Genomic DNA, 22,742 nt, shown 5'->3' with positions numbered 1-22,742 from the left:
GCCAGGGATGTGTAGAGACCCAACCTGCTGGGTGTCAGAAGATTTTTTTTTTCCTTTTGTTCATTTGGTTTTCAAGACAGGGTTTCTTTCTCTGTGTGTAGCCCTGCCTGTCCTGGAATTTGCTCTGTAGACCAGACTGGCCTTAGAACTCAGAGAGATCCATCTGCTTCTACTTCCAGAGTGCTGGGATTAAAAGTGTGTGCCATCACCGCCCAACTTTTTTTGGGTGGGTGGGGTTTGAGACAGAGTTTCTCTGTGTACTCCTGGTTATCCTGGAACTCACTCCATCACAGCTTGGGTGTTGGAAGATCTTTTAAGAAGACTGATCATAGTAATACATGGAGAGGAGAGTGTTTGAAATAGTGCCTCCATTAAGGTGCTTTAAGTGGATGAGTTAGATGAATGAATGAATGAATGAGAGAGAGAGAGAGACCAAAGAACCCCAAGATTCAGAGTGAGAGCTCTGGGGATGTTGGTAGCTCAGTGGTAGATCACTTGGCTGTAGCTTCTGTCCCCAGCATAGCAACAAAAGGTATGTGTGTATGGGATTGGGTAAATTAAATGAAGGCAAATGACATTTGATAATCTTAGCAGCAACCTTAAAACCATAAAATTGTCTCAGATAGTTGTTCAGTGTAGTGGCTATCTAATTATTAGACTGTTACCACACAGTGAATGAAAAATGACTCAGAACACAACAGGTCTAGTGTGTTTGATTAACATGCCTATTGATGTCTGGAGATTATGTTTCAGAATTTTTATGCATTAGTGATTTTTTAGCCAGCACTCCTTGTCTTCAAGCTGTCAAAAGTCTCATAGAGGGCCTGGATGGATGGTTCAGTGGTTAAGAGCACTGGCTGCTTTTCTCAGCACTTTTTATTTTTCCCCCAAGACAGGGTTTCTTCGTGTAGTTTTGGTTCCTTTCCTGGATCTTGCTTTGTAGCCCAGGCTGGCCTCAAACTTACAGAGATCTGCCTGGGTCTGCCTCCCGAGTGCTGGGATCAAAGGTGTGCGCCACCACCGCCCTGCCTTCCCAGCACTCTTATGGCAGCTCACAGCCATCTGCAACTCCAATTTGAAGGGATCTGATGCTGCCTTCTAGCCTTTGGTACCAAGCATGCATGTAGTTCATAGACATACTTGCAGGCAAAACACTTGCATTTAAAAAAAAAAAAAAAGTGAAATGGAGTGGGGCATTCCTTTAATCTCAGCACTCAGACAAATGTTAGATGATTTGTGCAAGTTTGGTGCCAGCCTGGGCTACCTAGCAAGACCCTGCTTTATACTCCCCTGCCCCTCAAAAAAAATAGTTTAAGAAAATGTGTTCATGGTCTGCAAAATGGCTCATCAGGTAAAGGTTCTTGCCATGAAGTCTCACAAAATCTGAGTTTGATCCCTAGAATCATGGTGGGAAGAGGAGGCCTATTTACCCCCAAGTAGTGATCCAGTCATGAGTTTCAGTTCTCTGGTTCAAAAATTTTGATCACGTCAGCTGCAGATACATGACAGCCTTACCCTGCTACAGAAATGTTTACTTAGAATTGATGAAGTCCTTGCTGCAGAGATTTCATGAAATGCTAGATATGTTGAGTGAGGAATTTTATGTCAATGAGTTAGTAGGAATCCTTGAATGGCCAGGTTGGTCCAGAGTTGGAGATCAGGCAGCTTTTGTGCATAGCTTTGAAGAAGACTAAGATTAGGTAGGGTGATATTAAAAGAATAAGGATAACTGACATGGAAGGTTTCATAAAGCACTCAATAGACAGAGGAGGTTAGACCCTGGACTCATTCTTGCTGGTGAATTTGTTGGGTTCTTAAAAATAACTCATAATTGGCCACTTAACAATTTATGAAAAATTAGGCGGCCCACCCAAGTATCTGAACACAGTTCATCCTCCAAAGAGAGCAGTCAAAATAGCAACTAGAAAGAACATGGGGCAGAAGTCTTAACATCATTAGTAGTCCAAAACCACAGTGGGAAGCTGGAGGTGTAGCTTAATGGTTGAGTGCTTATCTAGTGTGTAAAAGGCATGACTGGCTAGGTTCAGTCATTTCAGGAACTGTAAAGGGGTGGATTTTGGAATATGAAACTCAAATTGCTAATTTGGAAGACTCACTCTAATTTTTGTTTTGTTTTTGTGAGACAGGTTCTAACCTAGTTGCAAGGGTTACAGTTACAGCATGAACTATTACTGCATTTGGCTTAATGTAGCTTCATTCATTGTGATAACTGTTGGCTAATGTTTTACTCTCAGGGTATTACTGTATGCCTAGGATGCTTATTAAAGTATAGATTCTTGGCTCTTATCACTAGGGATCCTGAATCAGTAAATCTAAAGGTCTATTTGGCAATAGTGTCATTAAGACCTTTGTAAACCACCCTTCCCCCCTTTCTTTATAATACTCAGTATTTGTATGTTTTCAGTTTTTCCTTTATTCTTAAAGTGTCAGTATTTTATTTCTTGCTGTACTTGGAATATCTCAGATTATCTGGCCCCTTTTCTTTGCTTGCCATCTAGTGGTAACAGTAATTACCAAAAGTTAGACCAGCAGAAGAATTCATAGTGTGTCCCCTTCCCACTTCTTTTTTTTGGAAACAGACTGTCTTCAAACTCAGAAATCCTTTGTCTCAGCTTCCTGGTTCTAGGATTACAGGCATGAGCCATTGTTGCACAGTTTGTTTTATTTTAGACAAGGTCTCCCTGACATCTTAACTTGTTGATGGCTTGGCCTTCTGAGATTGACTCCAAAGCTTGATTTGACTCATTTATTTTGGTGATTATAAAGTTATTTTTTGTTAAACTACCCTTTCTTTTTAAAGGCTTGTTTTATTTTAATGACTGATCCACCTGAGGCCATAGGCAGCTCACTACATACAGACATGAGGGAAGCTCTATTTCTTGGTCTCTTCCTCCTTGGACAGAGTCAGAAATATGGAACGCTTCACGAATTTGCGTGTCATCCTTGCACAGGGGCCATGCTAATCTTCTCTGTATCGTTCCAGTTTTAGTCTATGTGCAGCCGAAGCGAGCATGGTAAACTACTTTTTATTGGGAAGGATATGTGTTCCAGATTAAACAGGGCTTTTGTGTTCTAGCTAAGTTAGCACCTTTCCTTTGATTAATGTGTTTTCAGACAGGACCCTCCTATATAGCTTTGGCTGGTCCTATACCCCTCCCCGCCCCCAGACAGGCTTTCTCTGTGTGCTTTGTTTCTTTCCTGGAACTCGCTTTGTAGACCAGGCTGGCCTTGAACTCACAGAGATCTGCTTGCCTCTGTTCCCCAAGTGCTGGGATTAAAGGCATGTATCACCACCTCCGACTGGTCCTATGCTTTTGTAGCTCAAAGTGGATTTTGAACTTAAGGCAGTCTTCCTGCTATGTTTGTAGGCATGCATTCCCCCATCTGGATTTCCAGCTCCCCTAATTATCTCGTTTTTTATTAGCTTTGCAGGGGGAAAAAAGATAACTGTGAAAGGGATGGGTCAACAAAACTTGTTAAATCTATAGTCTCCTTTTACCATTTCCTGCATAGAAATGGTGGAATCAATGAAGAAAGTAGCGGGGATGGACGTGGAGCTGACAGTTGAAGAACGAAACCTTTTATCTGTTGCATATAAAAATGTGATTGGAGCCAGAAGAGCATCCTGGAGAATAATCAGCAGCATTGAACAGAAGGAAGAAAACAAGGGAGGAGAGGACAAACTAAAGATGATTCGGGAGTACCGGCAAATGGTGAGACGATACCATTTGATTTGACTTGACACTGTCTTCTTGTTTTATTTTGAATGTCCACGGTAAGCACTTTGCCTTGCCCCTCTCTCTACCATGGATGTGCTTGGTGCCCTTGAAGGCCTGAAGAGGGTGTCAGCTCCTCTGGTACTGGAGTTAGAGGTGGTTGTGAGCTGCAGTGTGGATGCTGGCAATTGAACCTGGGTTCTCTGCAAGAGCAGCCAGTGGCTCTTAACAGAGTCTATCTTTGTAGCCCTGGCTGGCCTGGAACTCAATATGTTGACTAGTCTGGCTTCAGCCTCTAGTGTTAGAATTAAAGGCATCCGCTTGAATACAGTGTTTTTTAAAAGAAGATGATAGTTTCTCAAATATAGGTGACTGACACTGGGCTATTTTACAGTTTCGGTACCATTAATTTCTGTATATCTGTTAGAACTGATTAGTATACATAGAGAAAAAGTTTATTTTTACTCAGTTTCAGAGGATTCTGTCCTTGATTGAAATGGACCCCAAGTCTCTGATTGGGCATTCTGGACGACAGTGCAGGGGCCATGTCTGATAGCAAAACTGCTTACACCCTTCGTCAGAAAGCATAGAAGACATTTATCCAAGTCAGGATAGTGTTCATTTGTCACAAATAGTAACATTTGTGGCAGAAGTAATAAGAGTTGTTGATATCTGAATGTCCTAAATTATTGCTTCTTATGTTTATATTTGCTATCTGGTAGAGAAAGGAGACTGTGTGTGTGTGTGTGTGTGTGTGTGTGTGTGTGTGTGTGTGTGTGTTTTGAGTATCTGGCTAAGTTTCAGGCCTATAGCTTCAAGTGATTTGTGTTAGACATATGGGTATTTTAGGTCACCACCTAATATACACTGCATAAGTACAAAAGTAAGTGTAGTTTGTGTTTTTAACTTTTCACTTAACCTTGGTTAGAAATTACAGACTAGAGAGTATTTGATAATAAAGCCAAAAACTGTTTGTTTTAAAGCTGCAGAGGGGGAAGTATCCTGAGAGGGAGGGGTTTAGGGATTAGGCTTGGAGTGCACACTCTACCATTGAGCGGTGTGTCCAGCACAGGTATTAAGTTTTAAACAACACACACACACAAGGGAAGAGCAGATGGAACTGTTGTTGTTCTTTCTGTGGCTATTACAGAGCACTTCATTGACTACTAGTGAGCACATAGGACAACTTCAGTGTTTGCATTTATTTGTACATGTACGTGGGGAGTGCCATGGTGCATGTGTAGAGAGGAGGGTAACTTCGTGAATTGCACGTCCCAGAGCTCGAACTCAGGCCATCTGCCTTGGTGGTAAACACCCACCAACTGGACCATCTTGCAAACCCCATATAGGCCAATTGGATAAATACTTGTATGCCTCTGTGTACTAAATAATTGGGTATAAATACTGATGAAACAGAATTACTGTCTTTATGGAGACTCATTCTGGTTTGTTTGTTTTTTTGAGACAGGATTTCTTTGTGTAACAGCCCTGGCTATCCTGGAACAACCTAGTGTAGACTAGGTTGGCCTCGAATTCACTGAGATCCACCTGCCTCTCCCTCCCGAGTTCTGGGATTAAAGGCGTGAGCTGGTTGTTATTATTTTTTTTTTAAATAGTAGAAACTCTTGGGGCTTTCAACTCTCTTAAAAGACTTTATGAAGTTATTTCAGATAGTTTGTAAGTGTACTTATATACAAAAATGGGAGCCTCCTAGTTCATGCTGAGCTGTTGCCAGCATGCGTAAGGCTCTGGGCTTAATCCTTAGCAACATGATGAAGTAAGAAAATAAGTGACCCTGGAAAGGTAGCTATTAACCCAATTTATAGGTAATAAAACTGAAGATACAACTGGCTTAAGGAACATACCAGAGATCTTACGGAGGTGAGTTGGGATTATCATTGTCCTCAGATACCTTGGAACAAAGAATATGGATTGACAGACAATTTGGTGTTACTTAGGCATGAAGAAATGGAGAAAAATTATGGTTAAGACTGTAGGATGTGATGAGGAGACAAGGGAAAAACTGGTCAATTGGGAGATGAAGCCAAAAGTCTGAAGTAGTCTTGATGAATCTCTTAGTAGGACTGAGGAACTAGAAAGAAAAGGAGGAGGCCAGGGATGGACTGTCCTGCAGGGCGGAGGTTAGGAAATTAGATCAGTGGTGTGTTTATACCAAGGTGATGGATCAGGTCACTGGAAAGAAGGTGGACTGTAGTTACTTTGTGAATGAGGGAGAGGGACATGGAGGTGCGCAGTGATGTCAAAGCTGAGTATGAGGTTTCAAGGAGAGCTTTGGAGTAAGACTCTAGGAGAACGTAATAGCGACTCGATTTCAACTTACAAAGCCACAAGAGAGGCACAGACAGTCTTAATGAACTAAGGGCAAGATTCTAGAAGAAAAATGGGAGGATGCCCTAAAGTGTCTGAATTGTAGGAAATGGAGAAGAAGATGAACATGATGGTGAGAGGTTGGCCAATTGCCTCTCCTTACCAGTGGTGGAAGAGCTGTAAGCTGGAAACTAGGGACTCCAGGCACAGGTGGCCTGACGCCCTGGGGCAATTTGCACAAGGCTCAGTTTTTTATTACAGTTGCTTTGACAAAGAAGCCTGCTCCACAGGCCAGCATGTTATATAAAGTTCATATAAAGCACAATCAATGTCACTTGTTTTCAGAAAAAGTCTGAGGTATGGGAACATCATTTACCCTAGCTTCTATAAAAATTGAGGAAGGTCATAAGCACTCCTGTGTTCTAGTCATTTTTGTTGGCATTTCAGATTCCCTTCTTTAGAAATACCAACATCAGATATTCCCATGACTGTGTCACACATTCATTATATCCTCACATAACCTATGTCAAACCCTAATGTGTTCAGAGATGGTATGTGCTTTAGTCATTACAAACCAATAGAGATCCATGTCGACATTTAATTTGGACTCTTGCTGTTGTAGCTGGTTCTGATCTGTACAATGAAGTGAGTATTGTTGGAATATATTAGTACTGAAGACAAACTGTCTGGGTTTGAGTTTTGACTTTGTCTTAAATGCTTTAGTTCAGATCCTGTCACCCACCTCTCCTTACATACGTGTGGTGCTGGGAGTTGGTCTGTTCTAGGCAGCACCCTAACATTCCCTGGTTCACTCTCCTGTTGTTTTAAATGAGTATTCACACATTTCTGATTTATTAGAGCCCCTTACAGGCTGTGGCCCGAGTAGTCCAACATGAGCTGTCTCCTTACAGAATGGCCAAGGATTCAGAAGTAGTTGAGTCCACAAGACTGGATGTCTCAGCATTCCCAGTCTGTGCTGGAGTCTCTGGGAGGTCTGAGAACTGCCAGGTTTCAGTCCCCAGTGGAATCCCGTAGTGTAAGTTCTAGCACTAGGGAAGAAATGACTCCGGATAGATGAACTTGCCAGTGAGAGTGAGGGCTGAGAAAGCACCAGCTTCCTTCTTCCTTGTCTTTTTTATGGGAGCTGCCCCCAGAAGGTGTGGTCCAGGTTTAGGTGGATCTTCTGACATCATGATCCCAATTTAGGGTGAGTCTCCCACTTCAAATTATCGTACCAAGAACAATCCCTTCCAGGTGTGCCCTGCTGCTTGGGATTTAGTGACTTCCAAGTGTAGTTCATGTAGAAAGTGTAGCTGTTACAGTTGGTACCTTATAATGGAAATTAATTCATGTAAGTACCTAGCACTTAGGAAGAACATTGCATATTACTCACTGGTGCTTCTTTTTTTTTTTTTTTTCCTTTTGGTTTTTCGAGACAGGGTTTCTCTGTAGTTTTGGTGCCTGTCCTGGAACTCACTCTGTAGACTGGGCTGGCCTCAAACTCACAGAGATCCGCCTGGCTCTGCCTCCTGAGTGCTGGGATTAAAGGCGTGCGCCACCACAGCTTGCTTGGCTCACTGATGATTCTTTAGGTGAACTGTGGGTGTGTGCATGGTTTAAAGAGGAAGAGACTCTTTACTCTGAATAGTTTTCTGTCAACTTAAGGTTTGGGGAAAGAGTTTGAAAACAGGTAAGATGTTCTGTTTAAGACTAGGCTCTTCAGATCAAGCTTAGGTAGAGTATAACAAGACTTTTGAATGGCCAAACTTAATCTGATGTTTTCCTTCCCTAGGTTGAAACTGAGCTCAAGTTAATCTGTTGTGACATTCTGGATGTACTGGACAAACACCTCATTCCAGCAGCTAACACTGGCGAGTCCAAGGTTTTCTATTATAAAATGTAGGTTCTATACTAGAAGGGAAAATGTGAGATTTAAAGTTAGCCTTAGAACCATAACTTTTTAAATGTAGGTTTTCAACTTTGACTTAAAATAGTTGAATATTGGAGGGTTAGTTACCAAAACTTAAAAGTTTTAATTTTAATTAGCAAATACAGTACTAATGAAGAATTATTATTGTTGAAATTGTCAGACTATTGTACAAAATACCTAGCTTTTGGTCGTTGTTGCCATTCCCACCCCCACCCCCACCCCCACTGTTTATATCCTTGACTGGCCTGGAACTCACTATGGCAGACCATGCTATCCTTGTATTCAGATAGATCTCTGTGTCCTGGGATTAAGGTGTGTGCCACCATTCCCAGCTTATTCTGAGACAAGGTCTATCCGTGTAGCCCTGGTTGCCCTCAGCTTTGGAGTAGTCCTCTATTATCTTCCTAAATGCTGGGGTTATATGTCACCACACCCTGCCTGGGTCTTTTGCTTTTGTGGCTTCTTTCCTCTTAGCTAAAGCTGCAAAGTTCACAGTATAATCTTAATTTTCTGGAGAAATTACCAGGCTGGGTATAGCTCAGGAATAGTTGGGGTTCATCGTGCTCAGAGCTCCAGGTGTCTTGGCACCTCAGTGTTAGCAGCGAATGTGTATTGTGACAAATGAATGTGTGCCACTCTTGGGAGACACTTTTATACTACTCAGGTGATTTTTGCTTCAATTATATTCTGTGGGAATTTCCCAATAATTTTTAATAGGAAATCCTTAAGGAAAGAAGAGATGAGCCAAGCTGATGGATTCTGAAGTCATTTTTAAAGTTTCTAAAAAGTATATATCTTAATTGTTAACTGTATTTTGTCATGTATTAGAGAAAATTGTCAGGCCCCAAGAAGTATTTTTAATTGTGGTTTTATTTGATGTTGTGTCGTAGGAAAGGGGACTACCACAGGTATCTGGCCGAGTTTGCCACAGGAAATGACAGGAAGGAGGCTGCAGAAAACAGCCTCGTGGCTTACAAAGCTGCTAGTGACATCGCCATGACAGAACTCCCTCCAACGCACCCCATTCGTTTAGGTCTTGCTCTCAACTTTTCCGTATTCTACTATGAAATTCTTAATTCCCCCGACCGTGCCTGCAGGTAAGTTGGTGGAGGAGCAGTATGGCATGCAGAGCTTCCAGAGAGCTTCCTTCTGATGACTTCATTTTTATGTACTAGTGTTCCTTCAGCTTTTGAGTTGCTTAGGACAGGGTCTTGAGATCTTGCCTAGCCTACCTTTGAATATTGAGTTCTCATGTCTCATTCTTCGGTTGTTAGGAATTGTAGACATTGACCACCTCACTTCCCTGGCAATGCTTACAATACTCTTGGTGAACTTTTTTGGTTGTTTTTTTTTTTTTTTTGGTTTTTCGAGACAGGGTTTCTCTGTGTAGCTTTGCGCCTTTCCTGGAACTCACTTGGTAGTCCAGGCTGGCCTTGAACTCACAGAGATCCGCCTGGCTCTGCCTCCCGAGTGCTGGGATTAAAGGCGTGCGCCACCACCGCCCGGCTGGTTGTTGTTTTTTGAGACAGTTTCTCTATGTAGTCTTGGCTGTCCTGGAACTCAAAGAAATTCACCTGCCTCTGCCTCCCAAGTGCTGGGATTAAAGGCGTGTGCCACCACCTCCCATCATGAGCATATTTTTTAAATATTTTCTAATATAATTATATTATCACTGGTGTTTATGAAACGGTTGCCACACTAAAAATTGTGCACTTTGTGTGTATGTACGTGTATGTGCAGGAATTGATTGTCTTTCTACTATGATGGGCCCTAGGAAACAAATCAGGGCATCACATAGTTGTGAGCAAATTGTGGGTGCTGGAAATTGAACTTGGATCCTCTGGAAGGGTAGTAAATGAATGCACTTAACCACTGAGCAATCTCTCCAACCTCCTTTTCTCCCATTTTTTTTAAAAAAAAATTACTTACCTTTATTTTATGTGTGTTGGTGTTTTGCCATGGATGTCCGGTCCCCTGCAAGTGGAATTACAGTTGTGAGCTGCCATGTGGGTGCTGGGAATTGAACCCGGGTCCTCTGGAAGAGCAGTCAGTACTCTTAACTACTGAATCATCTCTCCAGCCCCCTTTTCTCCCCACCCCAGACAGAATTTCTTTGTGTAGCTTTGGAGCCTGTCCTGGAACTTGCTTTGTAGACCAGGCTGGCCTCGAACTCACAGAGACAGCCTGCCTCAGCCTGCCTCTGCCGCCCGAGTGCTGAGATTAAAGGTGTGCACCATCACTGTCCGGCCTTTCTTCCATTTTTATATCAACTTGTTTCTAGTTTTTAAATCATGAATGCAAATAAAAGAATGTTGTACTGATAAACATGTATACTACAGAGAATTTATTGTAACAATTTTCATGTGTGTAATTGAGTGGAATTTAATATGTTCACAATTTTTTATAACCATCAGTACTAGCCATTTCAAATCGTTTTCATCACTTCACCCAAACTCTTCTGACCTGAATTTACTTGTTATTGGCATCTTAGATAAGTAGAATTGTATCTATCCTTTTCTGTCTGCTGTATTACTTTCTTGGTAACAATATCTATAGATCTTCTATCCTATCCAGGGGCAGTGGCATATGCCTGTAATCCTAGTCTTTAAGAGACTGAAGCAGGAGGATGGGTGCAAATTGAAGCCAGCCTGAGTTACAGTGTGAAATCCTGTCTCAATCCTCCTCTTCTAAAAGCTGGGTGTGGAGGTGCAGCCCTGTGATTCCAGCACTCTGGAGATGGAGGCAGGACAACTAGGCATTCAGAGCCAGAGAGGGCTACATGAGACACTGAACAAAACAAATCTTTTTTCCCCCTCCTTTTCTTTCGGGTGGAGGTGGGTTCTGAATTTTATCCATTGTAGGTATATGCCACATTTGTCTTATCCAAAGATTTTCGAACTTTTTGGATTTTCGAGGCAGGGTTTCTCTTTGTTGCTCTGGCTGTCTTTGGAACTCTCTCTGTACAGACCAGGTTGGCCTCGAACTCACAGAGATCCTGCTGCCTTTGCCTCTTGAGTGCTGGGATTAAAGATGTGCACTACCCCACTGCCTGACAGAAAAATACCTTTATCACACATGTATTTTGGTGGAGGTTTGGGGTGGTAGTCTATGTAGAGTGTTTTCACAGTCTAGCCTATTTGCCATAGTTCATATACATTGTATTAAGAATTAGTGCCTTGGGGCTAGAGAGATGGCTCAGTTTAAAGAGTATGTACTTTAGGGTGCCTGAGTTTATTTCTAGCACCCATATGAAGCAGCTCACAAGTGCCCATGACCCGAGCTCCAGGGGATATGATGCTCCGGCCTCATCTGACACCTGTACTCTTGAACACATAAATACAAATGCATATAATCATGATAATAAATCTTGGATGGGGTGATGATGCGTGCCTTTAATTCCAGCACTCAGGAGGCAGAGGCAAGCGGATCTCTTGAGAGTTTGAGGGCAGCTTGGTCTACAGAGTGAGTTCCATCCAGGACAGCTAGGGGTACACAGAGAAACCCTATCTCAAAAAACAAACAAGCAAAAACTTTTTTTTTTTTTTTTTAAAGAGAAGAGTTAGTTCCTTAGCTGGGTGAGGTGGTGCAGGCCTCAGGTAATCATACCACCTGAAATGAAAGGCTGAGACAATTTATATAATTTCTTTGAGATACAGTCTCACTTAGACACCCTAGCTGGTATGGAACTTAGATCTTGCCTCCATATAGTTAGTTAATACTCTGGGCTAGGGTTGAAGTTCCAAGGCCCGTCTTGCTTTGTATAGGAAGATGTTTAAAAAGCCACATGAGCATCTCTTTGAGATGCCCGAGTTGGTAGGGATGCTTGTTATCAAGCCGGATTAGCCTGAGTTTGGTCCTTGGGATCTATGTGAGAGAGAGGCAGCTGGGACAGTTTGTGACCTGACCTTCAGGTGCATCCGTACAGAATTCTAAAAATACATTTTTAAAAATTTTTTTATTTAAATTAAATGCAACCTGAACAAAAATACTGAGTCTTACATACTTCTTTTTAAAGTTATCTTTCTGTATTTGTCTGTCTGTCGCCTTTGAATCAGTGGGGCTGCCAGAGTACCTGAGAAATAGCCCATTGTTGCTATCTTTGTTATCAATTGAGTACTGACGATGCATTCATTTCAGGTTGGCAAAAGCAGCTTTTGATGACGCAATTGCAGAACTGGACACGCTGAGTGAAGAAAGCTATAAGGACTCTACGCTTATCATGCAGCTGCTACGTGATAACCTGACGCTCTGGACCTCAGACATGCAGGGCGATGGTAAGCAAGCCAAGATGTTTCTCTTTCGGTGGTTGCCTCTTCTAAGAACTCTTTTTGGTGTTTCTTAATCTTTGTGTATAATTCACACTCACAGCCTGTCTGCAGTAATTAAAGTTTATTCCTTCTATAGGGAATGGTGCCCAAGTGCCATTTTGGCCTTTGATAGAAAGTAAAAGGCCTGTTTGACAATTTCAGACATGTGTAGAAATATTATGCCAGTATTTAAAGCTGTAAAAGTTTTGCCTTTAATAATAATTTGTTAGTTCTCATACTGCTTTAATCATTGTAGGAACAAAATGACAGGAAACCATTTCCTTTTTATTGTATTTTTTTAAACTTAAATTGTGTTATGGGTTTGAGTGTTTTGTCTACATGTCTGTACTGCATGAATGTCCTCAGAGGCCAGAAGGAAGGCACTGATGAATCCCCTAGAACAGGAGTTACAGATGTTTGTAAGCTTTCATGTGGGTGCTGGGAATTGAACCTCGGTCCTGTGGAAGAGCAGGCAGTGATCTTAACCACTGAGACATCTCTCCAGCCCCCATCATTTCCTTTTATCTTCCCGAAGTTCAGTTGGGAGGGAATTAGCAGAGGTTGTTTATAAAACTATATGGCATTATTAGGTATTAAGGTATTAATGAAACATCTCTGCATGGGGGTCTCCTGTGTGTGCCAGGTACATGATTTACCTCTGGCTGTACCCTGGTCCCTATGTAGAAATCTTTTTCTCTAAAAAGCAACTATTTTCCTCTAGGGTTCTATGAGAAATAAAATGATCTGTCCTTAGGTCCATGTTTGGATTTTCATTTGCAAAGTTACTATTTTGGGGGAGGTAATTGGTGTTTGAGGCATGCACGTGTAATTTTAACTTCAAATATAAAAGTTGAAGTTGGTTGTATTTGTTGGTTTTTAAGGTGTGTGTGTATATATGTGTGTAGGTAGAATCCAGATCCCTGTGCATGTTAAGCACATGTTCTAACACTTAGCTCACTATTCTTCATTTTGGGGGTTTTGTTGTTATTTTTCGATACAGGGTTGTATTAGTGGTTTTTTTTGTTGTTTGTTTGTTTTTTTTTTTGTTTTTCGAGACAGGGTTTCTCTGTGTAGCTTTGCGCCTTTCCTGGAATTTTTTTTTTTTTTTTTTAAGTAAGATTTATTTAGTAAACAATTACTTTATGTGTAGAGGTATTTTGCCTGTATATATGTCTGTGTACCACATGGGTACCTGCAGCCTTCAGAGGCCAGAAGAGGTGGTCAGATCCCCTGGAACTGGAGTTAAAGGTGTGAGCCATCATGTAGGTGCTGGGAATTAAACTTGGGTCCTCTGGAAGAGCGATCCGTGTTCTTCTGAGCCATTTCTCCAGCCCCAAGATTTCTTGATTTTTTTTTTAAATGAGGAGTGTTTTGCTAGTATGCATGCATAAACATCTCATGCATGTCCAGTGCCCAGGGAAGCCGGAAGAGGGCATCAGATCCCTTGGAACTCAGATCACAGGTGGCCATTAATTAAGCACCACATGGACAATGGGAATAGAATTTATGCCTTCTGCAAGAGCAGCAAGCACTCCCCAACCACTGAATCATCTCCCACCCCAAAATTTTATCTGTGCTTTTGTTTTGTTTTGTTTTGGTTTGGTTTGTTGTTTGTTTTTTCAAGACAGGGTTTCTCTGTATAACAGTCCTGGCTGTTGGATCTCACTCTGTAGACCAGGCTGGCCTCAAACTCACAGAGATCTACCTGCCTCTGCCTCCCAAGTGCTGGGATTAAAGGTGTGCGCCACCACCAAGCTAGTTTCTCTGTTTTAATTGTAGTCATGTTAAGCGTGCTACTCAGGCGGAAGCTTTTATTTAATAGCTTACTTCTAACTACAGTTTCTGCTTAGATTGACATGCTTTGTATTGACCTTGGAAGTGTCCTTGGGTTATGAATGCTATCCATTTCCTTTCTCTGGCAAAATTGAGTTTGATTTTTGACTTTAGCTTGTGTTACTAATATAAGAACTTGTTTGGTTCAGCTTCTAAAAGCTGACTAAGTCATCAAGTATTAATGTATTACAAGACAGGTGTTGTGATGAGATACATGATACGAACTGCCTACAAACTTTTCTACCATCTTGATAAAGCCACTATAGTGAGTGCACAACTTTAATCCCAGCGTGGAGGGCAGGTGGATCTCTGAGTTCAAGGCCAGCCTGGTCTACAGAGCAAGTTCTAGGACAGCCAGGGCTACACAGAGAAACTTGGTCTCAATAACAAAATACAATAACAACAACAAAAAAGAGGCCATTTTATTTATTTTAGTAGTATGTGTGTGTGGGCATATATGTACCTTCGTCAGTGTTGGTACTTAGGCACATGTGGAGGCACAGAATGATGTGGCATGTGGGCTGTCAACATTTGCAGTCATGCCCAGCTTTTATGTAGGTGTTAGATATTTGGAATGGGGTCATCTTGTTTTTACAAGAACTCTTACTCACTGAGCCATCTTGCCAGTCTCTAAATGCTTTTTGTTTGTTTGTTTGTTTGTTTTTTTGAGACAGGGTTTCTCTGAGCAGTTTTGGTGCCTGTCCTGGATCTCTCTCTCTCTCTGTAGACCAGGCTCACCTTGAACTCAGAGAGATCCGCCTGCCTCTGCCTCCCCGAGTGCTGGGATTAAAGGCGTGCGCCACCACCGCCCGGCCTAAAATGCCTTTTAAGATTTTCAATTGGTAGAGTACTTTTCCTGAGTATAATAAATTTGAGGCCTACTTGAGCTCCATCGATATAATGTTGCTAAGTTATGAAGTTTGCAAAGTTCGAATTTTATAATTCTGCTGTAAACTATCATCAGTGATAAAGTAGCATCAATAAAAGTAACATAACCATTTGCCTTTAATCTCAGCACTTAAGAGGCAGGCAGATCTTTGAGCTGGAGGCCATCTTGGTATACCAGTAAATTCCAGGACAGCCCGGACTACATAGTGAAACCCTGTCCCCTCCCCCATTAAATAAATGAAATATAATTTGTACATATTTAAACTCAATTTACTTAAACGTCATTTTGTTTTGGTGTGCGTGGAATATGTGCACGTGGAAGTCTGAAGATAACGGCTTAGGGTGAGGTGTGCTCCTGGTTTCTCTGCCTATACCGAGCTGGCCTCCATCTCAGTTCCACCTGCCTCTGGTGTGCCACCACACCTAGCTCATGTTCCTTGCACCTTTACTTGGGTTCTGAGGATTGAATTTATATTGTCTGGCTTGCATGACAGTGTCATCTTATATGGGCCATCTTACTGGGCCCTATAAATTATTAAAAATTCTGTGGGTTGGGGGGGCATTTTGGTATTTATGGAGGCCAGAGGTACCATCCACTTTGTGTGCACGCGTGCATGCGCATGCTTCAGACAGAGTCTATCATTGCTCTGGGTCATACTGATTGTCTAGGGTGGCTCCCCAATTCTGCAGAGATCTCTCTCTCCATCTCAGCACTGAGATTCAAAGCGTGTACCACATACCTGCCTTTTCTTATGTGGTCTTATGCTTGTATAGCAAGCATTTTACAGCTGAGTTCTTCCATGTGAGGGTGTACATGTGGAAACATTTCTGTCGTGTGATTAGCAGTTTTCCATCATTCAGCTTAAGTTAGAGCACTTTTTTGTTGATTTTTTTTTTTTTCAAGATAGTTTCTCTGTAGTCCTGGCTGTCCTGGAACTAGCTCTGTAGACCAAGTTGGCCTGGAACTCAGAGATCTACCTGCCTCTGCCTCCCAAGTGCTAGTATTAAAGGCGTGTGCCACCACTGCCTGGCTAAAGTTAGCCCATTTATTTTACTGCTGGTCATGAAAAATAGTGTTATTAAATGTTCGAATTGAGAATGTCTAATGATGTGTTCTTTTACCTACCTACTTGTATGTCTTTTTCCCGTAGAGGATGCTAATGACTGGTCTAATTTATTAGAACATTTTGTTTCATTTTATGAGTGTTTTGCCTGTGTACTACATGCCTACCTGCCTGCCCGGTACCTGCAGAGGCAAGAAGAGGGTGTCAGATCACTTGGAACTTGAATTACAGATGGCTGTGAGCTACCACATGGGTGCTGAGAGCTGAACCCATGTCCTCTTCAAGAACAGCCAGTGTTCTTAACTGCTGGGCTATCTCACGAGCCCAGGAAGACAATCCTTTAAATAAAAAATCTGTGCCTGTGTGTGTGTGTGTGTGCTTGTGCACGCCCATGTGCATGCTGCAGCACATGTGTGAAGCACAGAGATTCTTTAATGGGGTCACACTGTTAAAAGGACTGTTTCATAGAGAAGAAAGGTGTATGCTCTGCCTGCTCCTTTTTCTCCTGGAGTGGGCAAAACCATGTATCTGTGGGCCCCTCCCCATTTATAAACCTCCAAAAGGTTTCTTAGGAGTAAAGGGGAGAATTGGACAGGTCAGTTCTTGAGGTTTCTTCAGGTGGAAAGACCAGGGCTGACTCCAGGGACTCGTGGGTGTGTCCTTTGTCCTGTTGTGGTTGATTTTCCTGTAATGTGCTCATCTGATTGTTCTCCCTCCCTCTCTTCTTGACTGTAGATTCCTAAAGGAAAGCCCACCTCTTCTTTCCCTTAGAACTACTTTGTAAGTCGTTGCTGTGGTCCAGGGAGCTCTGCTTTGTTTTCTTCTCACTAATCATGCTTGCCGCCTGTTACACCTGTCTGTCCTCACAGACTCACCTGTTTACCTTCTCAGGGGCTAAGTCTGGAGGCAGCCATGGCCTGCGCCCTGCCTCGTCTATTGGGTGTGCCTTATGTATGCAGTGACTTTCATGACTTGTGTCTGAGTGGCTAAGACTCTTGCCGTGTCTGCCAGTAGCTTGTGTGTGCTCTGTTGGCACACTTGCCAGTGTGTTCCTGTTACAAGTGAGACTGAACATCCAAGCCTGTGAGCTTGGATGCGTTGCTCTGGAGGGCTGGCCTCCCTCCGTTCTTTCCTAGGAGACAGTTCTGTTTGTCTTTGCATGTCTTTTCTGTCTTACAAGTTAAACCCTCCCTGTGCTTTATTTTTGAGACAGGGTCTCAGTATGTAGTTCAGGCTGGCCTTGAACCTTTGTGCTGTGATGAAGACCTGACTTGTTAATCACACATCAATGTCAAACTTCTTACTACAAGAAATTTTAGAGCTCTTAACTTGATGCTTACTGCTGTGGTGATGCGTCACTGTTTAAAAGCTGGCCTTAGTATAAATGCTCCATGTTTACACATTATAAATGGAAAGCTTATCATCTAAGCTGTTTCTATTGTTAGATTGCTCTCTTTTTTTAGTGGTTTAGTAGCATTTTAAAAATTGGTTTAGTAGCAGTTAACTGAGTGTGTGATTATGTGTGCTCTTATTTTTGAGTTGCTAGGGGTTGAACATAGAGCATTATGCATGATGCTAAGTATATGCTATACACCCTATCCTTTGGTAAACTGAGTGGGCTTTTTAATTCAAACTAGTAATTCTCCATATAATAATGTACAAAAGAATGTAATTTTTACCTGTTGGATCATTTTTTTTTTTTAGCAAAAGCTTCGCATGTTTTCTTACTATGGCTGACTTGATTAGTGCTTATAAGTAGGTAGATGACCCTCCAGTGAGTAGACTTGGCTTTCTCTTGCATGTCATAGTGCAGTTGAAATGTGAAACTTGGCAGGCTAGTTCAAAGAGTAAAGAGAAAGAGCATGAGAGCTGGCCCAAATGCCCTTTTAGGATAACCTCAGTGACCGAGTATTTCACTCTGAAGGAAAGAATCCACTGTTGGGCCTGTCTGGCCACCACACACAGAAATATTCCTGTACAGTAGCACATCCTCCTCAAACACCATAGAACTCCTATAGAGCTTTTATTCCCTAGAAGGATAGCTGGTGTTGAGCTTGTGAGTAGATTGCCCCTCCCTTGCCACCCCAAAAAGTAAAAAGCAAAAATACTCTTTGGCCCAAGAAACACACGAAGCCTTGAAGGTCACTGTAAGAGTGATCTTTCTGCTTGTTTAACAGAGACATTTGATTTCTGAGTCTTTCAAAGTCTTAATTTTATCATCCTCTAACACTTGACTGTTTCAGGACTGTGGTTGTTGGCAGCTCTTGGTTTAAGCACCTCAGATGTGAGGTTAGAAGCTCTGCCTGCTGAGTTTGCTAACAGTTGTAGTAAAACTAGGAACTCTTGGATTGGACTGGTGTCTTTGTGAGCATTAGAGCATGTGACAGTGTGAAGTCATTGTGCCTTGTTCCTCCTTACAGGTGAAGAGCAGAATAAAGAAGCGCTGCAGGATGTGGAAGATGAAAATCAGTGAGACACAATAAAGCCAACAAGAGAACACATCTCTGACCACCCCCCCCTCCCCTTCCCTCGGAAGTTCCCCATTGTCACTGAGAACCACCAAATTTGACTTTCACATTTGGTCTCAGAATTTAGGTTCCTGCCCTGTTGTTTTTCTTTCTTTTTCTTTTTTTTTCTCCCCTCCCCCTTTTTTAAAACAACAAACAGTTTTCAGAAGTTCTTAAAGGCAAGAGTGAATTTCTGTGGATTTTACTGGTCCCAGCTTTTAGGTTCTTTACGACACTAACAGGACTGCATAGAGGCTGTTTCAGCATTACTGTATTGTCTCCAGCCACATGCGGCAAGATCATCATTAGAAATGGAAATGACGTTTGAAAGCCGTTAGACTTCTAGGTGATGCATCTAAGAAAGATTAATCACACGATAGAGGCATATGTGCTGTCATTTTTCCTTTTTTAATTGTTTAAATTGAATTTTATACCAATGTTTAAACTTAATTGGGTGTTAGCTTGAGGTGTTTGGGGGAGTTTGTTGTAATGGTTTTGCTGTAAAATGTGTTTGGAACTCTGCTGAAGTGTTGCTGAAAAGCACGGTGCTGGTAACAGTTCAACAATCCGTGGCTGCTCATTCTTGCCGACTCCTCCCCCTCGGAAGCAGGTCAGCATTGAAGGTGGTATGGAAGCCTGCATGCGTGTTCAACTCTGTTCCTCCCCTCGCTCCTCAGCCTCCTTCCCTCCTCCTCCTTCGCTCGCTCAACCTCTTTTGTTCAGTATGTGTAACTTGAAGCTAATTTGTACTACTGGATATCTGACTGGAGCCACAGATACAGAATCTGTATTGTTCTTACTGAAACACAGCATGGAATTAACATTAAACTTAAATAAAACAAACCTAAATTAAAAATGCCAAATATATTACGCCTCCATCCTTTATACTTCTAAAATAAAATCTCTAGTCCAAACATATTTGACAGTATTGTTTGTCTGAATGTGAAAATAATCCCCATTTTATCTTCCATAAAACATTTGTTTCCCAATGATATGTATTTGGGATGTGGGGAAACTGCTTGTAATGTGGTGTTGAACAACCAAGTCAGTAGATTACATGTCCTGTCTTTCAAACGAGTTAGCAACACAATATTTATGTTTATCATTAAAGTACAACAATCATATTTAACACAGGTGTAGCTATGGATCATTTTCTATTGTGTAATGTTGGGGTGTACAACTAGATAAGGTTCAGCGTGTCAGGATAATCCTCCTTGGTCTAAAGGAAAAAGTACACGTCCTCACTGCAAAAGCTAGTGGTAAGAAGAGAGCAGTTGCTTCACTTGTTAGTATCCTCCTTCAAGAAACATCTGCAACATGTGCATAATTTGTGCAGAGGCAGTGTGTATGGTAGTGTGTACTTGGGTCTCCCTTACTTACCATTGCTGAATGTTTGAGGTCCTCAGAACACCTCCCAAGGTGTATCCAGTTCTCCTGTTACATAGGTGCTGCAGTAAGCAATCGTGAGTGTTTGCATGGGCAGCACGGCGCGTTTGTAAATACCCCGTGTCAGAAAACATCTCTCTTGCAGTGCTGGGATTGAAAGAATGTTTGCAATTGGAAAACACTACTCACGGTTCACTATCTACTGTGGATGTGTCTACTGAACTACTTAGTGGATGATGGGGCCTAACTTTTTGATTTTCAAAGAGGAGGACCATGGTTATTATGAAAGGTCACAGTCACATAGACTAGCTAACTCAAAGGTGCCATTCTGCCTCACCTTCCCAAATTGTTAGGATTAAAAGCATTCACGGGCTAGATTTTAGTTTTTTTGTTTTGTTTTGTTTTTTCTGTTTTTTGGGTTTTTTTTTTTTTTTGGTTTTTCGAGACAGGGTTTCTCTGTGTAGCTTTGGCCTTTCCTGGAACTCAGTTGGTAGCCCAGGCTGGCCTCGAACTCAGAGATCTGCCTCGCTCTGCCTCCCAAGTGCTGGGATTAAAGGCGTGCGCCACCACCGCCCGGCTAGATTTTAGTTTTATCTCTAGGACATGCCAGCAGTTGAAATAATGACTTTGTGAATTCCTTTTCCATAAGGGGGTTTTCAGATGATTGATCACTTTATAAGCCAGCATTCAATTTCCAGATACTTAAGGCCCAAATCAAGAAAGTCATAAAGCCTTGAGACAGTTTTTTAAGGCACTTAGGTAATGTGGGCATTCAGAGAATTACTGCACTGAACACTAATGCCTGTGTGACTCCTGGACTTGATCTAGTTAAACAGTGGAGACAGGGCTGGAAAAATGGCCCAGTGATTAAGAATACATTCTGGAACCCAAGTCCGTTCCCAGAACTGGTCACCCACTATTGCCTGTAGCTCCAGTTCCAGCAGATCTGACACCTGCCCTCCACACACTAGCAAGTATGTGGTGTATATACTCAAGATTTTTTTTTTAAAAATAGTGTATCTTTAAAAATCAAAACTGAGGCCAGGTGGTGGTAGCATACACCTTTAATCTCACAGCACTTGGGAGGCAGAGGCAGGCGGATCTCTTGAGTTCGAGGCCAGCATGGTCTTCTACAGAGTGAGTTCTAGGACAGCCAGGGCTGCACAGAAAAAACTCTGAAAAACAGAAACAACAACCCTGAGGACATTCACCCGTAGCCCCGAGAGCCTGATACTTCTTTGGGGGTAGTCCCCACACAGTCTGTTAGGATGAAATAATGTCTTAAGTTTTTTTTTGTTTTAAATTTTGTTAGTTTTGTTGTGAGGTTGGGGTCTCATGTTACTCGGGCTGGCCTGGGAATTCAGCTAAGGATGACTGAACTTGCTTCCTCCAGGTGCTGGGAGTACCCGTGTGTGCCACCACACTGGTGTAGGTAGTGCTGAGGGTAAAACCTGGAGTTTGCACAGTGGACAGCATGAACCAATCAGGCTTTACCCCAGACCTGGCCATTGTCCATAGTGTGTAGACTCCCTGTAGCTAGTGAGCAAACTTAAGATGCATGAGCATTAACATTTTTTGTTTTTTTTTCCCAAGAGTTTCTCTCTCTATTCCTAGATGTTATGGATGGAACTGGATCTGTAACCCATGCTGGCCTTAAACTAGGAAATCCTCCTGCCTCTGCCTCCCAAAGACTGGGATTAATGGCATGTGCCACTACTGCCCGGCCAAGTTTGTTTTTAAGTTTTATGTGTATGAGTGTTTCTCCTCTGTGTATGTCCCTGTTCCTCACAGAAGCCTGAAGGAGTCCGATCGAGGCCTTGGAACTGGAGTTAGAGGCAGTGGTGAGCTTCCATGTTGCTAGAAATCCTCTGCAAGAACAAGTTCCCTAAACGGCTTCTACATCTCCAGCCCTTCGTGAGCATTTCCAAGCAAATTTGATAAGGAGAAAACCCACCTGCCTAGTACTTGAGGAAGTTGAAGGGGAGGATCCCAGGTCAAAGGCTAGCTTCAGCTACATAGTGAATGGACAGGCCAGCCTTTACTACATGAGGCCACAGAGAAATCTACTAAAGTAATTATGAAGTCAGAAGGAGAGATGGGGTCGGTTTTTAGATCTCTAGCAAATGCTAAAAGATGAACAAGCAAGGAGGCTGTGAAGGTCCTGAGCCCTGCAGGGATAGTCACTCCCACTGCCCAGGTTTGGGTTGCAAAGGGTGTCGCCCAGAGTTTGAGCTCTTGGTTTTGTAGTGCCCTCTGAACATTGAGTTGAGTCAGAAACGTAGTTACATCTGCGTTTTTATGTATAGTGATGTTTTGTGTGTCTGTACCGTGTGCAGTGCCCACAGAGGCCAGAAGACTGTTGGATTCCTGGAACTGGGGTCACAGACTGTTGTGAGCCACCATGTGGATGTTGGGAATCTCGATCATCTGGAAGAGCAGCCAGTGCTCTTAACCCCTGAGCTTTCTCTTGAGACCCAGTTTTGTCAGTTTGTTTTGAGACAGGGTCTTGTCATGTAGCTTTAGCTGGTAGGCCTTTTTTTTTTGAGACAGTTTCCCTGTGTAGTTTTGGTGCCTGTCGTGGATCTCTTTAGGCCAGACTTGCAGAGATCTGCCTGGCTCTGCCTCCTGAGTGCTGGGATCAAAGGCGTGCACCACTGCCGGCGTAGACCAGGCTGGCCTTTAATTCCTGCCTTAATCTGAGTATTGAGATTAAAGGTATATTCCTCTGTGCCCAGCAGTCCTGCTTTAAAAAAAAAAAAAAA

General features: G+C 42.4%; 1 protein-coding gene and 1 non-coding gene across 2 annotated transcripts in view; one reads left to right on the top strand and one right to left on the bottom strand.

Moving 5' to 3' along the window:
• Nucleotides 1–19,512, top strand: part of Ywhae (tyrosine 3-monooxygenase/tryptophan 5-monooxygenase activation protein epsilon) — a 33,933-nt gene extending 14,421 nt beyond the window's left edge. The window contains exons 2-6 of the mRNA XM_052756033.1: nt 3,535–3,734; nt 7,858–7,964; nt 8,886–9,092; nt 12,133–12,269; nt 18,508–19,512. Of these exons, the coding sequence (XP_052611993.1) occupies nt 3,535–3,734; nt 7,858–7,964; nt 8,886–9,092; nt 12,133–12,269; nt 18,508–18,560 (704 nt within the window). The 3' untranslated portion in view covers nt 18,561–19,512. The remainder of the gene's footprint in view (nt 1–3,534; nt 3,735–7,857; nt 7,965–8,885; nt 9,093–12,132; nt 12,270–18,507) is intronic.
• On the bottom strand, nt 2,928–3,032 carry LOC128123625 (U6 spliceosomal RNA). Its single transcript, XR_008222782.1, has one exon. It is a non-coding gene; the product is annotated as a U6 spliceosomal RNA (small nuclear RNA).
• Nucleotides 19,513–22,742: the final 3,230 nt, after the last annotated feature.

This window comes from Peromyscus californicus, unplaced genomic scaffold, assembly GCF_007827085.1.
Source record: "Peromyscus californicus insignis strain IS unplaced genomic scaffold, ASM782708v3 Scaffold_3__1_contigs__length_106647218, whole genome shotgun sequence".
Lineage (NCBI taxonomy): Eukaryota > Metazoa > Chordata > Mammalia > Rodentia > Cricetidae > Peromyscus > Peromyscus californicus.
Note: the sequence above shows the minus strand (reverse complement) of the source record. Positions and strands in the feature narration are given on the sequence as shown.